Genomic DNA, 14,198 nt, shown 5'->3' with positions numbered 1-14,198 from the left:
TGGGATGAAGGTCTCTAACTGCTACAGAGATTTTTATTCATTAGCTCAGAGACATTCCAGCAGGTTCCAGGATCCCTCAGAGCACTGACCCCCTTCTCCACACACTGCCTGCCCTCTGCTCTTAGTAGGCTGCATTTTTAGGGGCCACCACAGGATTTATCAGCTTCAAGATACTAAAGATCTTTTTTCTTTTTTTTTGTTAGAAAATTTCTGCTCTGCAGAAAACTTCTGACCCACACAGCCCATGGAGGGAGGAGGGAGCAGAGATGTAGTGGGGACAGTGGGACACAACCAGCCTCCCCCTGTCCCACCAACACACCAGCAGCTCTTACCTGAGCAGAAGGACTCCAGGAGCTCCATGTTGCTCTGTCCTCACCTCAAAGCTGCTCTGGGAGGAAGGAGGAGCCAGCACAGGTGTCCTGAGTCTGCAACTCCATCACAACTTACCAACTTCCACTTGGGCTCAACAGCCTGCACCTGGTCACTGCCCCATGGCACAGCCCACAGCAGCTCCTCGTTAGCATAAAACAAAGAACCAAGTTCATAGCTCTGGGATTTATTTTTTTTTTAAGACACCTGGCAAGAAAAGGAAGAAAAATGCAAGACATCCAGCTAATTTCTCATCCAGGCAGGAAACACTTCCAACAGCTCCTTCAAGGCAAACTGCCCCTCGCAGCTTTGGTCAGGAAAGGAGAGCAAACAAGGGTGGGATTCTATAATTTATTACCATTGCTAAGATGAACACAGATACTTGATACCCCATCGTATGCAGAACTGTAAAAAAATAGTTTTAATACAGTATCAAAATTTACACAAGTGAAGTGTCAAAAGACCAGTGTCCCTCGAGTAGCCCCTGCAGGCACAAGTACAGGTGTCACAGCTGTTCATACACACAGAGATAGGAATACAACAATTGCAACCGAACTGTGCAGTGGGAGAAAACAACGTGGGAAGAGAACCCAGAGCTGCCTGGGCTGGGTTCTATGTCAGAAATCACGCAGGAGTGCCATGTCTCAAACAGAAGGCTGGATTCTGCATTCCCAACTCAAGGAGAAGGAGTGAATGGGAGCTTTGCCCGAGAAAGCAACGCTGGATCAGAGGCCTTACATCCAATGGTACCAAGTGGAAATAACAACAAAACCCAACAGAATTACTGCTGCAAATTAACACAGTTTGGCTGAAGACAGGTAGCAGATTTACATCAGCTATATGACAAAAGATTGTACAGCAACCGAGCTACATTCACAGCAAACAGCCCACGGGTACAGGATGTCCAAGCCCAGAGAAAACAGAGCTTCTCGCTTCGGCTCAAATCTTCGCAACCGAGAACAAACCAGAAACCCAGGAATTGTTGCATTCCTATTTTTTTTCCTTTTTTTTATTATTATTATTTTTTATTAGTCTCTTTTTGACGCTCAGCTATGGTAAAAAGTTAAGCAACAGCCATTCAGTCACAAGCCTGTTGCACATTCATACATGAAACTATCATTGCTCTTAGATATACACAAAATACCTATGTTGTAATTCAATACACACGACTAGTGTCATACACAGAGATAAAAATAAACTAAGCACATCTAGGGCGCCGTCTGGTCACATCTCAGGCAATCTGAACAAGAGCTTTCTGCCTCCTAATAATGAAAGACATGCTCTGAGGATAATAAAACCCTTTTTCTTTGAAAGAACTCTACGGTGGCAAGGAAAGCTTTTTTTAATAATGCAGTGCAATCTTTTAGATCCTTATAGGCTCTTGTTAAATAAACCAGCATGTCTCTAAATTAAACAGTTAGAAATTAGCATCCTGACAATTGGAAAATACTTTCCAAAAGAAATTCTGATGGAGATTCTGATCTGAGACCTGTGATAGTGATGCCTAAGTATTCTGTTCACTAAAGGGCTGCCAACACCCTACACCTCTTCAGAAGATGTGCATCAAGAGAAAGCTACCTTGACTTTCCTTTAGAAAGAAATTGTGGATCACTACAAGGACTGTAGTTATGCTACACTACTGGCTGGTTAGGACTTTATGGTCTTTTAGCACCTCCAAAGGCAGGTTATTCTACCAAAGCAAAGAAATCACCTGGGAATTGCCTAAGCACCATTAACGGGTCCTTTACAGACTGAAGGGGGAGTTACTAAGAAGCGACTTTCTCAGAACTGCGGAGACCAAAGGCACAGTTTATCCACGTCTCTCCAGTCTGGTGGAAAAACCCCTCTCAAATCCAGCAGGAAACTCGTTCAGGCCTATTAGAGACTCGCTGTAACTAACCAAAAGAAAACTTATTTCGCGCAGCTCCTGCAGAATCCCAAGTATCTGTGGAGTTGGGATGGCGATACCTCAGTGCTCCTAAGGGTGGTGTGTTGCAGTGAGGGTGCAGCGTGTCACTAGGCAGGCGATTGGAACAGCAGGAGGGGACGCTGCCGGCACGGACAGCCCCCCGGGCAGCAGCTCTGGTGTCCAGCCGAGGCTCGTGCAGCGCATCCAGACCCCCCGCCGTCAGCGGGGATGGGGGGACAGCCAGTTCCTTCCCTCTCGTGGGCACGTCGAACTCTCGCTCTTCAGAGAGGCCATTACATGGGTCCTTTATACTGATTTCCTGACAAGTGTTGCCTAATTCCAGGGCACGACCCTGCAGCATCTCCAAGTTTCCTCCACACAACCTAAAGGGAGGGATGGAAAGAGATCGTTATCCCCGGTCGAGGTGCGCCGGTGTTCACACGGACATGCAGCTGGAATGCCACAGCTCCGGGACATGCAGCACAGGGGAGGGACACACGACAGGAGCACAGGATGTTCCTCAGGGGGTACAGCATTCCTTCTGAACACAGAAAGCACATGCTGCTGGGTAGAAATGATTAAAAACGGACACAGATGGGCCAGCACGTGCTTCAGACACAAGACTGAGGGTGTTTGAAGGCCTCAGCTGAAACTCAGCTATTTCCCCAACCACATCTCCTGCACAAAGATCAGTCCAGAGGTGTCTAAACATTTCCAGTTTAACAAGCACAGAGCAGTTCTCCTCTTTGTCAAGGGATTTACTTGTTCTCTTACAACCAAGCAAGGCACCAGAAGTGTTTATTTCCCTAGTTCTTCCGTGAGGTCCGAGGAATTGTGCATGTAGTCACTGTGCTATACTGTGCTTAACATCATCTGTTACAACACTGGAATTAAAAAGGCAGAGAAGTGACACTCCCAAAAATGTAAGGAAGTGTTTTATAATGATTTATAGGAAGACTGATGCACTGTAAGTGGGAGAGCAGTAGCTGGTGGTGTGTCACCAGGACTCTCGAGAGACAAGAATGGTGATTCCACCATCCAAACTGTGTACTGCAATTTCAGAGTATTTCTGGTTAATAATAATCAACTCCCAACCAGCTAAAGTGTAACTGCTACTAAACCACCCATCACCCTCTGGGCCAACAGCAATGTGACTGTCAGGAAAGGTAAAACTGGTTTCCATTGTCATCATTTACTGTTTTACCTGTGCCTAAAGTCCAGCAGTGAACAGACGCTGCATTAGCTGGAGATGAACAAAGCCAAAGCAGCTGGATCCTGGGAAGCTGACATCCTGAAAAGGTGGTTCCTCCAGCTGATGAGCAAAGGTAGAACAACCTCAAGGTCCTGCTGTGATTCTGTGCAATTGGTGGGAAAACAACCCAGTTCCTGTGAGCCTTTGCTGCAGAAAACCTGAGCATAGGCATGAAAACCAGAAATACTCCCAGATTGGAAGGAACAGGGCTACAGTCCTACTGTACAAGGCCACAAATAATGGTCCTTTAAAGGGAACTGTCTTTAATTCCAATGGATGGGCATAACCCAAAGCCTGCAAGCTTTCCACAGAGCAGGATCCTGCAGCCTGGAATCCCAAGTCACATCCCAGAAATCCACGTGTGTGTTTTGGGTGTGTTTGCTGTGTGTGAGACACTGCAGAGGGCAAAGCCTGGGAAGTGGGGGCTCCGTGACACCTCCCACACTGGGTGTCTGGGCACAGCCAGGGCTGGATCTGGCAATTCTGTCCAACAGCTGGTACCAAACACAAGAGCTCCTGTGGGAAGGCACACTGTGCCTACACGTGCCCTTCAACAACTTCCCTGGGCAATAAATATTGAGACAATATTTACCAAGCAGCTATTGCTGACCCAGGAATAAACTGGAAGGTGACACTTCCTTTCTTTCCAGCTGAACAAGTGACCCCTGAGTGGCAGCAAGGGACAGACACATGCAAGGGCCCCAGAGAGGTGACGAGTGACAAGGGGGGGTACAAAATTTCACTCAGAATTTCAGCAGGAATTTCAGCCCTCCTGCCCAGCTACACCCCCGATCCCAACTGGAATATCCCACCCTCCCTGCAGCTCCCAGCCCAAGTGAGGGTGCTGCAAACTAAACTTACCAGTAGCCTGAGGAAAATCATGAAGAACACCCCTCCAGACTTAATCCAGACATTCCCAATTATGAAGAACACCCCTCCAGACTTAATGGAGACATTCCTGTGCTGTGGAATTACCTCCATGCTCACTAATACACGACAAACTACCTCTAAACTTGCTGCCACGTGTTGCTACATCCTCCTAAGACAATGCAAGTATATAAATACAGAGCAAGAATGTTCCCAAATAACACCATTCCCAAATACAATACCAACTGCACATGCACGTCCTGAGGAGAGAATTCCTGCCTCTGTTATCTCAGTAAAACACCAACATGGTCACAGAACACCACAAAGTTCCTACAAGGTGAGTTACACATCCACCTTGGCAGTTTGCATTATGTCATTATTTGGGTACCAAATTGCATCTTGGCACCAATCCAAACTGTGCACCGAAATTAGGGAGCCCTAAACTGTCATCATTCCCCTGTTTTCACAGGGAAAATGATGCCATGGCAAATGTTTCCCGTGAAACACCCACAGTGCACGAGGCTGCAGACAAACAGTGAGTTACAGCCTGGCAGGAACTGCAGTGAGAATGCAAAAGACAAGATTATAATAAACATTGTAATCGGTTTATCCCAAATCCACTGTGCTTTTAACCTGGACTAGACGGGTAAAAGGGAAAGCAAAACCAGAAAGGAAATACCCAACTGCTTTAAAAGTATAATAATGTCTCAACAGTGAAATCAGACAGAGATTGTAAAAGTCAGAGGGACAGGGAGCGTTTCAGTGGCAGCAGCAGAGCTTTGAATGGCTGGGAACAAAGGGACGAGGCAGGACACGAGTACGTATTTGAGAGTTACAAAAATGAAGTGATAATGTCAAATTTAGCATTTAGAAGTGGCATTACTTACACCACAAGGACTTCTACGGATTACCATGAAATATGTATGAGCTAGAAACTGCTTTTTTAGCCATAAATGGCAAAGGAATACCTGAGGCAGGAGAAGTCATCAGAGCCATTGCTCAGCTGGGGAAACTGAGGCTGCCAGGCTTCATCACTCTTGTCAGATTTTATTCTTAGGAAGGATAAATTCAGGTCACACAGTACTTTACCCCCAATATATTATCCCACATAGATTTTTCTGATCAATACTAACCAACATGTTAACGTTATAGTGCTCCTAATAAAACAGTAATTGCATTACAGAAACAGTAATTGCCTTAATTTCCATAGAAAATCTTCAAGGGCACATTGTCGGCATTTGAACAAAAAATACTTTGCATCTTCAGGTGTTTCCAGGCTCAATATGGAATATAAACACCTTAAACTCTTACTGCACATTTCTCCAGCCTCAGCTTTCTCTGTCTCACTAAGATGGTGGTAAGAGAGCCTTTAACAGCCCGGTGATTGATGTTTTCCTGAGCTTCCAAGCCATGGGGACGTTTAAAAAGAAGGGAATTTCATTTACATTTTTTTTGGCAGCCACAATAAGACCAGTAGTGTGAGTACAGTATATAAGTAGTCAGACTTACAGACCTACAGACCAGGTAACAATCGCTGTTCCACTCATACAAACCCTGGTCTGGAACGTCACAAGCAGGAAGTTTGGCCAGATACAACTTCCAAAAGGAATCAAACACATCCTGCCGTGTGAAATAACCACTTACAGGTCCCCAGGGATGCCACCTGCACTCCAGGAATAATCCCACAGCCACTGGCAGGGCGGGGAGGATTGCCAAGGACCCGGCAAGTTCTCCTTCCAGCCACCCTGCCTGAGGGAGCAGGTCCTGGGAGAGCCTTATCAGACCCACTGCATGGCAAAGCTCTGCTCCTGTTCCCACTTTCTCCAACAGTGGGAGATTCCCAGCCAATCTTTTTAAATTTCATAATGTTTTTTTAAAGTCTCCTCATCACTTAGGAAAACAACAGCAGCATTTTTAGCAATTCCCTCCCTCTGTTCCCTAATGGATCTGCCCCTTTCAAACACACTCCTGCTCTCGAGATTTCCTGCTGGGGGGAGTGGGTTGCACCAACAAGGAGGTTGTCCCTTTGCCAGGGGGTATTTTAAGAGAACTACAAAAGGCTTTTTTCCAAAATTACCCACGATCTCTTGACAAAATTACCTGGCATAGCTTTATTTTCTGGGCAGCAGCAGGTGGGATGTATGGAAGATGCACAGAGGGCTCAGAGCACTGCTGAGCCAGGCACTCCTGGAGCTGGGAATGTCGCAGGAGGACAAGACCAGAGCTCTCATGGCCAGTGCTCCTGACAGGGACAGGGCTGGGGAGGCCACCCCAGAGGGGACCTGCCACTGTGGGAAGAGGGGCTGGAGCTCTCCTGGATGCCTCTCCCCTTTGGATGCCAGGAACACAGGCTGTGCTGCAGTGCTGTGCCCGGGTTTGTGTCACAGGAAGGATGTGGTGGCTGGGATTTGTGCACAGTTCACTTGAACAAACCCATGTCTTGGAGCTTCACGGAGGAGAAGGCAATGTCACAGAAGCTTGGGGGTCCAGGCAAACCCACAGCACTACTGAGCTCTTACTGTGCATCTCCACAAAGCTCAAAACCACAGCAAATACCTACACAAGTCCCTTCCAATCCTCCCCTGGAGGAGGGCAAACCTGCCCCCTCCAAGTGTCCCTGTAACACCTGTACATGTGGGGAGGAACACCTGCTTATCCAGCTGGATACTGAGGCAGTTCAGCTGACGAGTGAAGCACAGGAGAGAAGAGGGGCACAAAGCACCAAATCCACCACGTCTGAGCCACAACAGGAGAGAGGAATATGCAGTCCCTGCTCAGCTCTCCCTCAGTTTTTATCCCCTCCAGAGGAACACGGACACCCCTGATGCCCGAGCAGCGAGCTCAGCCACCTGCTGACTCCCATGGCCCCACAACCTTTCAATCTTGTAACACCTTCTAAGTTTCTTTAATTGCAACAGTTTCGCTGCTGACAGAAGGGAGAACTTGCAACTCTACCCCTTCGATTCCTCGTGTCACTGGCTGTGTATCAGTGTCACACAGGCCTCTGCAGTCCAGCCCTGGCTCCAGGGTACAGCACATCTGCTCCCAAAGCAGCGTCAGCACTGACCTTGGGACCGTGGTCTTCAGCCCAAGGCCCTGCTATTTTTAACATGAACATACCGTGTGCCTCAGCTTTATCTTTGCATTAGAGTATTTCCCTCTGCAGGAATCCACTGTATCCCACCTGAGCACAAACATGGATCCTCCAGGAAGCAGAAACACCTCCTTGTTCAGCAACACACCACGTTCAGCTCCAAATGAACACTACGGGCGTGAGTAACGCGGTGAGCAGCATCACCCCCGCCAGGGCCAGACCCCTGCCCAGGACACACACAGGCCACAGATACGATGGGTGACAGACAGAAACAAGCCCACTGATGACAGGAACATCCCGGTGGTCCCACGGGGATGTCGGCAGGACGACAGGACAGGAGCTGAGGGACAGACAGGATGCGCGGCAGGGCCGGCAGCGGAGCAGCGTTACCTTCAGAGCATTTACCACTGAGTCAGGCTGCGCAGAGGCCGGGCCGTGTCCCCCCACGCTGGCTGGCTGGGCAGGGCAGGGCCGCCCCTCCGCCCCGCCGGGCATCCTACCGGGCTCCTTGGCAAGAGAGCAAACACTCTTTAATACACAGCACGCTCGTCGCTGAGTCAAACACGCCACTTATTCACTGCTCTCTTCTCAAGGGCTGAGCAGCACTGAGGGCGTGTGGTGCTCCCGAGTCCCCCTCTGTCTGTGCCACGGCAACCAAGGTCCACGTGAGCGTCACTCTGGCCCTCCGGGGTGTCCCCCTGGAAGGTCAGCACGTGGCAACAAAATTTCTCATCTCAAAATCAAAATCTCTCACGAAAAGCGCTGCAAAGTTTAGAGAGATGATTTCAACCCCAGAGGAAGGTTTGGAGGATGTCTAATTTTATCCCAATAATTCTGGCGGTTGTTCCTTCAGCAAAACTCTCATTTTTGAACATTGCTGCAAGGTTTGCAAGCCCAGCTCAGCCACAGCTGGCCAGGGAAGGAAACAGCTCCGGGTGCCAGGGCACGCCCCCCTTTGCCTTTGCCCAGGGGAGAGGAAGTTTAGCACCTCACACTGACTGCAGAACGTTAAGGCTGCTCAGACCATTTCCCCACAGCACCAGATGCCCATTTGTCCCCAGCAGTGACAACCTCAGTGACAACCTGGAAGGGTTTTTCAGGACACTGCCAGACAAATGTGAGCTACCTGAACTGTTCCAGCTCAGTCTCCTCAAGCTTTGCAGGGTGTGAAGCATCTCCCGGAGCAACTGCAGTGCTGAGGTAACCTGAGAAAGCTTCAGAGAGTGCTAAAAATACCCCTGCTGCACTCCCATGGGTAGCCATGGGATCCCTGTGGATGCTCCCCAGGTGCTGCCAGCCTGCCCTGCTCCTCACCCTCAGCCTTCAGGCAGAATTTTGCTTAAAAACAAATGAGAAATATAAAGAAGTAAAACACTTCAAAGACTGAGAGATGGGAAGTTCCTTTCTTAGAGAGTAAGAAACACCATAGGAGACATTAAGAAGTAACACAGCGGTAATCCCTGCTGAGATGAGTGGGAAATGCATTTCTGAAGGAGAAATAACGACAGTGGAACAGCCTCTGCTCAGAGTCAGTGCCCTGATGTGCACTCCTTTGTCCCACTGAGCAAGCACACAGAACATTGCAGTGGTTTTGGGGGTGTCTCTAATCTAAACAATAGGAGAGATGAAGGTGGGTGTGGGAGAGAAAGGGCACAGGGCGACAACACGAGGCTGAGCTTCACAGACCCAGGCTGCCTGCAAAGGAACGGGCAATAACACAGCCCAAAGCAAACTTCCAGTGCTGTGGGGATATGCCCAGGCCTTTGCAAGGCTCCCAGCAGTGCCAAAGGGCAGAGAGAACCCTCCCAGTCACCCAGCACACCCACTCGACCCCCACAATCCCCCGCAGGACTGAGCCTCGTACATTCAAACAAACCCCCCAAACCAACCAGTCAATCAATAACAAATAAACAGAATGCTGCATATGCCAAACCCACAGAAAAGGGACTTTATGCCTGAATCTGAAAGCTCATTTCACACACAGACCGGTCGTCCAGCACCGGCCTCCTGCCAAGCAATGGATCCATGGAATCCACACTGGTGGGCACTAATGGATCTCACTGCATTATCCTGCAACTCTCCCCAGCAGTGACTATGATCAATTTGTTGTGATGTATGGAAGGGGGTTTAGGACTTATTTTACTTGGGGAAGGATTTATAGATCTGTTAGAGACTGGCCAGACTTAATGCTGTACTTTGGGAAAGGAAATGAAGGAGGAAGGAGAAGGGGCAATAAAGCAGATTGGAGCAGTGCTGGGTTAGGATAAATTCACTCAGTCAGCTTTGGGGGTTTATAAGTCAGAGGATCCTGTTTCTTTACTAACTGCAGCACCAGCAAAGGTTTTGGTCAGTTTGGAACAGTAAAACAGAAATATTGCCATTAAGAGGCTGAGAAAATGAGCACAGAGTGTACATGTAAAGCCTCCTGAACACAAGGAACTCCAAACCTCCTGCGAATGGCGCTGTTCCCGGAGTTCAAGCCCTGCTCCAGGCACTGTGTGTCCTCCACAGCTCCTCTGTGCCATATGCAGCACATTTCTGCCTCCCTTCATGAGAATGAAACACTTGTGAACACACTGCTTCAAGCAGTCAGTGTTCTCAGCACATGTTGGGAGGAGATTGAAAATTAGTATTTCCCCCGTGGACATCCTTCTCCTTCTGTCCTCGATAAGGGACACGAGCTTTTCTTTAAAAATAAGGCAGATTTTGCAGCCCTGAAGGCCCATCTCAGGCTCAGGGGCTTCTCATCTCAGGTGAGGCTGCTCCACTGAGGCAGCACAGCTTCTGCTTCTTTGGGGGAAGATTATTGCAGCAGATGATGGGGATGGAACCAGCCTGGAGGTGGGCCCTGTGGGGCTGGAGACAGCCCAGCACTCCTGATGAGCTCCTGAGGCAGGGAAGCCAAACAGGAGGAAAAGGCACTTTGCCCAAGGGGCCTTGGGGGATGAGAGATGCTGCTCCCTCCCTCCTCTTCCCTGGCTCCACACACAGCCCCTGCACTCAGCCACTGGAGGGAGGTGTCCCCTGTGACAGAGCTTTTCCTTTAATATCCAGGAACAAAGCTGTGGAAGTGGAACCAAACCAGACAGGGCTCCACACTGCTGGAATCTGTGTGAGCTGTAACCATCCTGAGGAACTGGGAACAAACAGCACTGCACGACACCTGCACCTGAGAAATAACTGACCTTTTTGCTTCTCCTCTGCAGCCACCCTTCCCTGCTGCCCTGCCCAGCCCTGGTGCCCGAGGTCCAGCACAGTTTGGTGTTGTCTGATGTGTCCTCTGTGCAGATCACACCTCTGCAGGGAGCAGGTAAAACCCACAGCACACCCTGGGCATGGCTTCCCAGCGGGATAAGAGTGAGATCACTGGCTGTGCACATCATTTTCTGTCAGGAGTAAATCTACACCAAATCTAACACTAATACAGACTCCAGGGAATGGAAAGCACAGGACACCTGACTCGACCCTGTAATCTCACCTCCCGAAAAGCCCAGAGGAATGGGAATTCACCATCCCACTCACACTGAGTGCAAAATGTTGAGGCTGCTCAGGCCATTTTGCCCCAGTGCCAGAGGCAAACCCTGCACTGTGTCCTGGGCACGGGTAGAATAAAGACTCCTGTGTGGAACAGGGAAAGAATTAACCAGGAGCTTTGCTACTTAAGCCAGTAGAAAACTTCATTTTTTCCATCTGCATTGTTGGTAAGGACAGTCCTGAATGAAAACCACTGTAGTGCCAACCCAAGCCAGGGGGATTGTGTCTTCCAGCCCCTCCGGAGGAAATGGGGGAGAGCCAAGGAGGGGAAAACACAGCCCATGCCTGCCCTGAGGACACTCAGTCACCCCACCAAAGCTTCCAAGAGAACAGGGTTTTCCTCTGTTCACTCACCCTCAGCAAACACACAGGACCTCGTTCTCCAGCAGTCTCTTATCCCACAGGCAAGTGGTTTCCTGGGAAGTACATCCTTCCTGCTGGGTAACTGCCACGCCAGCTCAATCACTACCTGATTTTCAAAGCGTTTTTCTGATTTCCTCAGCCCTCAATTTCCCTGTAAAGCTCCAAGCAAACACAGGCTGTGTTTGTCAGCTTGTTTCCAACCGGCAGGAGAGAGGAAAAGCAGAAAGCGGTAACTGCTCTGCTGGATTAATAATGCACTTAAAGAACAGCAACAATTCTCTTAGGGAATGCTCCTGTCAATTAAAATACACAATTTTCAAATGCTGTAGCTTTTCACCTGTTCTCAAAGAGCTCAGGAGAAACCCCTCTAGGACACTGCTGCCAAAATCCACACGCCCTCAGAGCGGGTTTGAGGCACGCTCAGATTGCTGAGTGGCCAAAGCCATTGGTGGCTGCACACCCTCAGAGACAGCCAGTGCCAGCAGGGAATTCCCTCCAGAAACCTCCTTTGATAACAAATATGGAAGAGAAAAAGGTCCTGGGCTGTGACAGCTCCGAACTGTGGAGGCCACACAAAGACCACCAGCATTTTAAATCTGTCAGATCTGGTGGAGTCTGCTAGAAAATCAGGAGTGCAAAGCAACTCCAGACTTTTGGAACAAAAAATATCTGTACTCCCTGCACTGCAACTCTCTGTACACCAGGTTTTGCTTGAATTTGTACCTTGGTAACATCAAACCCATGAGCTTTTGCCAACTACGATGGACACCCTGGAACAAAGACTGTGAGAGCCTCGGCTGCTGGGAACTGAAGTCCTCTGTTAATGACCTTTTAATTCAAACTGAGGATGAGAGCACATGAGAGAACTGGGTGGGTGGATGCTCTTACTTTACTCTCTTTCAGCAAATATTTGATGACATGATTAGGAAACATGAGTTTGTTCAATGTGTTTTAATTACATTTTGGTTGGAGGATTCCCTATTCTGCGGAAGGGAGGAGACAAGCAGTGTTGGGCTGTGAGTGACACAGATTTTACAAAAAAAACCCCACTAACCAAACAGTTCCCATCTTCTAATTAGATTTATAATTAAAACCACGTCATACAGAGGGAAAATAAAAAACACAGATCTCAGCAAAAGGTTTTTGAAATATTTGGGAATGGGTTGAAAAAAAACATGATAATCCAATGAAGGGGGAAGAAAGAAGGAAATGGAAAGGGTTGGAACAGCTTAGAAATAAAGCAGTGTGTGCCTAAGTGTTACACCTGCCATTTCCCAGGTAAACATTCCAGGCCTGGAAACTGAGAGCAAGGATGCAAAACGCCAAAAGAGTGCCTGAAGCAACAGTGCAAATGAAAGAGGGACGACAAAAGCAGATGGAAAAGGACCAAAAGACGTGGAAAGGAAAGAACAGGGAACAAAGGCAGCAGAGAGGGAGCAAAGGGCTCTGGTTCAGCCTCATGGCTTTGGGCCTGGGCTGTGGGAGCAGGAGCTCAGCTCCCTGATTCCAGCCTCCACTGGCAGCTTGTCTGCAGCACCCTGGCAGTGCTTCCCTTCCCTTCCCATCACTGAGGGGGGAAGCTGAATTACAAGGACAAAGAGTTGGAAGGGGGAATGTCTGTCAGTTCTCCATCCCTGCCTCCTGCTCCCTCCTCCCCTGAAACAAATACCAAGCGAAGCAATTTGAATTGGGTGACTTGCCAAGTTTCTCTTTGCAAATGCATTCACTGTCGCTGTATGACAGATGTCCACATTTCCATAGCCCTGAAACACTGCTCCTACAAAAATTCCAGGTTATCTCCAGCTGAGGTGTGGCTGCCAGTCCCTGAGCTGGCTTCCCCGGCCCCACCAGGGCCAGCAGTCACACCCCCGGCAGGGCTGGGAGGACAGCCCTGTGCTCACCAGCTGAGGTCACTCCCTGACACAGCAGGTCTGTCACAGCCCAGGGAGTGTCAATGGGATCCAAATCCATGGCTGGGTCCCTGCCTGTTTGCTGAGTTATTGCTGAGTGTGCTCATCATGGCACACATGGGCTCTGGGTTCTGCTGGGACAAGGTGCAGCAGCAGGGAGGCTTTGAGGGTCAGCCAGAGCCCACAGCCCATCCCTGGCTGGAGCATTGCTCACACCACATATTTGTTGAATGTTAGCTGCAAAACTCAATCCACAACAACAAAAGAGCAGCTCTCAGGAACACGGTAAACCCACACCCCGTCCATGGCTCCTCCTTAGAGCCACCCCTCTGCCCTGAGCCACAGCTGTGCAGCACAGGGAGACAGTAACAGGCTCCAGTGGATAGTCCCGTTTTTATGCCTTTCCTATTACCTGATCAAACTAAAATATTGACTCAGTGGTGGTTCTGCAATTCCCCTGACAAAGCAGCCCTTGGGTACAGCAGAGTGAGCTACAACTCAGATTCCACTGGAACAGGGAGGGCAGCACGTGAAACCATTTTCTCTGGAAATGTTCTTGCCACTAAATATTAATAAAACCTTTACATTAGAGGTCTGTGGGGTTTTGGAAAGAAAAAAAACCCGAATTAATACATATGGAGAGAGATAAGCACAGCAAAAGAAATTGGGAAAGGACCACTCCTAAGTGACAGAGGAAGGGAGAGATCTGCCTGAAGAGGTGTCAGCAAATGTGTCAGTGCATTTTCATGAGAGACAGAAAGCAGAAGAGGAGGAAAAGAAAGGATATTGAAAGCAGAGAGGGAAAAGAAGGAAAGTGTGGCAGGAGGAGAGGAAAAAGCCTGGGCCAAGGCCAGGGCTCTTCAGTGCAGACTGAGCAGAGGTGTCACAGGAGTGAGTCGT

At 49.0% G+C, this 14,198-nt stretch overlaps 1 protein-coding gene across 4 annotated transcripts in view; it reads right to left on the bottom strand.

The window, feature by feature from the left end:
• Window positions 1–706: 706 nt before the first annotated feature.
• Window positions 707–14,198, bottom strand: part of CCDC85A (coiled-coil domain containing 85A) — a 56,445-nt gene continuing 42,953 nt past the window's right edge. For 2 of the 4 annotated variants that reach the window (XM_027728170.2, XM_027728172.2), the window contains one exon: window positions 707–2,661. In XM_027728170.2, coding sequence (XP_027583971.1) covers window positions 2,572–2,661 — 90 coding nt within the window. In that variant the 3' untranslated portion in view covers window positions 707–2,571. Of the gene's footprint in view, window positions 2,662–7,881; window positions 7,999–14,198 lie in introns of those variants that run through there. The other 2 variants (XM_027728169.2, XM_027728175.2) reach the window with 2 other exon arrangements.

This window comes from Pipra filicauda, unplaced genomic scaffold, assembly GCF_003945595.2.
Source record: "Pipra filicauda isolate LSUMZ 115617 unplaced genomic scaffold, ASM394559v2 scaffold118_size2161507_pilon, whole genome shotgun sequence".
NCBI lineage: Eukaryota > Metazoa > Chordata > Aves > Passeriformes > Pipridae > Pipra > Pipra filicauda.
This window is presented reverse-complemented; position numbering and strand designations above follow the sequence as displayed.